At 37.2% G+C, this 2875-nt stretch overlaps 1 protein-coding gene across 1 annotated transcript; it reads left to right on the forward strand.

Annotated features, from left to right (window-relative positions):
- Positions 1-351: 351 nt before the first annotated feature.
- Positions 352-2540, forward strand: LOC126592628 (uncharacterized). Its single transcript, XM_050258384.1, has 3 exons — positions 352-764; positions 1997-2176; positions 2278-2540. The coding sequence occupies exons 2-3, from the start codon at positions 2057-2059 to the stop codon at positions 2524-2526; spliced, it is 369 nt and encodes a 122-aa protein (XP_050114341.1). The 5' UTR covers positions 352-764; positions 1997-2056; the 3' UTR covers positions 2527-2540.
- The last annotated feature ends 335 nt before the right edge of the window (positions 2541-2875 follow it).

Raw genomic sequence — 2875 nt, forward strand, 5'->3', positions numbered from 1 at the left:
ATCAAATGGGTGCAAAGAGTAAGTTGGGTGTAGAAATAAGTTAGATGGATTTAAATAAAATTTCCCTAAAAATAAATATAATCTTAAATTGAATCAGATTATGCCAGCTCCAGATTTGTTCCGTTAACGGGTTAATGGTTTTGGAACTTAATCGGATAATCGGATTGTATCCGTAGACCCATCTCCAATAAATTTTATCTGATAGGATCCGGATCTCCATCGACACGCCTACTTGTAGGTTGCATATAGGGTAGACTCGTTTCGTTCAACCCATATGGGTTTTGCTTGTCCTTTGTACGTATAAACCCTTTGTGACGGTTTCTAGTCATTTCAGGTGCTAATTAAGGCCAACCGCAGGAGCATAACCGATTACTTCTGACTTGGTGACTTTGTAGGCAAACATGGCGAGCTAAGTAAGGGAGAGGATATTGGGGTTTTGCTGTTCTTGAGAGAGGCTTCCATGTTTCTCGTTTGCTGGATTGGAGTCCAAATTCTAATAGTGATTGGATCGGGCTGCGGTCGAGTTTCAAAAAATTTCCAGAAGGGTTTTGTCTTTGTGTGCCCTTCAGGTTGAAAAATGATCGAAGGGCTGCGGCTGAGAAAATTAGGGTTTGCTACATACCAGTTAAAAAAAAGTATAAAACCAGGGTTTGCTGCGCTCTTCTTCGAATTCATCAAATTCCAGAATCTGTAGGACCAAGGAAGTTGGAGGCGCATCCACGCATTTGAGCTCGCACATGTTCAAACTGGCTTTATGCGATTAGGTACTTCGAAACAGCTTATTAATTTCAGAATTTTCGTTTTGGTTAATTGATGTTTCAGTGTTCAATTGAATAACACATTGGCTACTGCAAGTCGTAGTGAGAGTATGACTATGGTAGATAGATTCAGTGATCTCCCGATTGGAGTTACTCATCACATCCTTTCCTTCCTTAATATAAGGGACCTCACTTGTTTCAGCATTGCGTCCAAAAGATGCATAGAACTTTATCTGTCAACTCCGTCATTGGATTTCGGTGATTTATTACCGAAGAGAACACCCAAGGGTTCCAGCCACTTTACATGTGAGTTTAGGTTGAAGTTGTTGAGTTCATTGGATAGGTTCTTGCTTAAACGTGGGGATAATAAGATAAAGTACTTTCGTCTGTTTTGGACTGGTCACTTAATCAAAAATAGAGATCGAACACCATGCTTCTGTGTAAATGAGAATTTTCGAATAGTCAATTTAATTCACAATGCAGTGAGGTGTAATGTTGAAGTCCTTGATATATTTTTGGATGAAAAGTTAGCATTTCCCTTTAGTATCTTCCTTTGTGAAACTTTGAAGTCTCTGGTGATTAATATGCCTTCCGTTGTTAAAACACCTTCGGTTGCTTTTTCCTCCAACCTTGAATACTTGGAGTTGATGAATGTAGAAATAAAAGATGAGGGGTTTTTCAAGTGGATCTCATGTTCCTGCAAATCCATCAAGGAATTAATTCTTTGCGGTCTTGGTTGCATAAAAAATATCACCATTGAAAGCTCGTCCTTGGAAAAATTTGAACTATATGACGGCTTTTGTACCCCAATCCATCTTAACATCTCAGGTGAGAAACTTGAAACCATACGCGTTTCCTGGAGATTCCGTTCGTCTAAAGGCAAATCGTTAAATATTTTTGCTCCAAAACTTAAATATTTGTTTTGGAGGGGGAATGTGATGAAGAAAGCAAACCTGGGAAAATTAGAATGTGTAGAAGAAGCATCTATGTTTCTGGAGCCTAAAGCAGATGACTTTGACAACCTGTTAAAGGTTTTTTGCAGTGTGCACAGGGTTGAATATCTTGTTATAAATGAAGCAACCATTAAGGTACTGAGAACGACAATCCTTTATTCTGAATTTTACTGTTCAGGCCTATATATTTTAACCTGACTAATCTTTATTTCTCACTTGCTACTTGCAAGGATAAAATGTGAATTGAGAAACAGGATATACGTTTCCCATTTTATGTCATTGCAGGCTTTGTTCAGGGAAGGAGGATCCACACAAGCTCGATTCAATAACCTTTCGTATTTGGAAATGGATATTCGGAGCTTTTCTGATGAGCTCGTTCCTGCATTGGTCTCTCTTTTAAGAGGAATGCCCAATTTGTGTACTTTATACGTAGGTTATCACTCAAGTCGTGACACCAAATCTGATGTAGGGGTTTAGTCAACGTTTTTCATTCTAAAGAATTTGTATGGTTTCTTATCGTTTGGAATATATCAATTGGGTTGCTTGTTTATATTTTGCTTTTCCAGGCATCTAGGTTTGATGTGGAACACTGGAAGCTCCAACATCTGGAATTTATTCATCAAACTGAGGAGGTTACCATAGCGCTTTCCAGTGGGTCGAATGGGATTGAGTTTGCAAGGTACATACTCGAGAATGCCGAGAAGCTGGAGCAAATGACAATAATTCATTTACCCGAGCAATCTGATGCTACACAGATGCTAAATGAAAGTAAGATGATGTCCAAGGCCACAGTGATCTTCAAGGAAGACAGCTAGATAACCAAGTTGTTTTGATGTTTTTCATAACTTTGTTTCATTTTATAATGTTGAAACTGTAAATTTAAATGGAAAGAAATACTTCAAAAATCTCATTCTACACTCCTTATAAGTGTATTTTTCTTTCTACTTATTGAAAGTTTGGAGTGTAAAATGAGATTTGGAGTGTCAATAATAATTCTCATTTAAATTACCTATAAAATAAGGCGAAAATACAATTTTATCTTCTTTCACAAAATAAAGTTATAGATGGTTATTTAGTTTTGCACAGACCAAATTTTGTTTTTCTTCAAATATCACTCACATGTCATCATATCATCTCTCATTAAAATACAAAAAAAGAAACTCG

This window comes from Malus sylvestris, chromosome 12 (genome assembly GCF_916048215.2).
Source record: "Malus sylvestris chromosome 12, drMalSylv7.2, whole genome shotgun sequence".
Taxonomy (NCBI): Eukaryota; Viridiplantae; Streptophyta; class Magnoliopsida; order Rosales; family Rosaceae; genus Malus; species Malus sylvestris.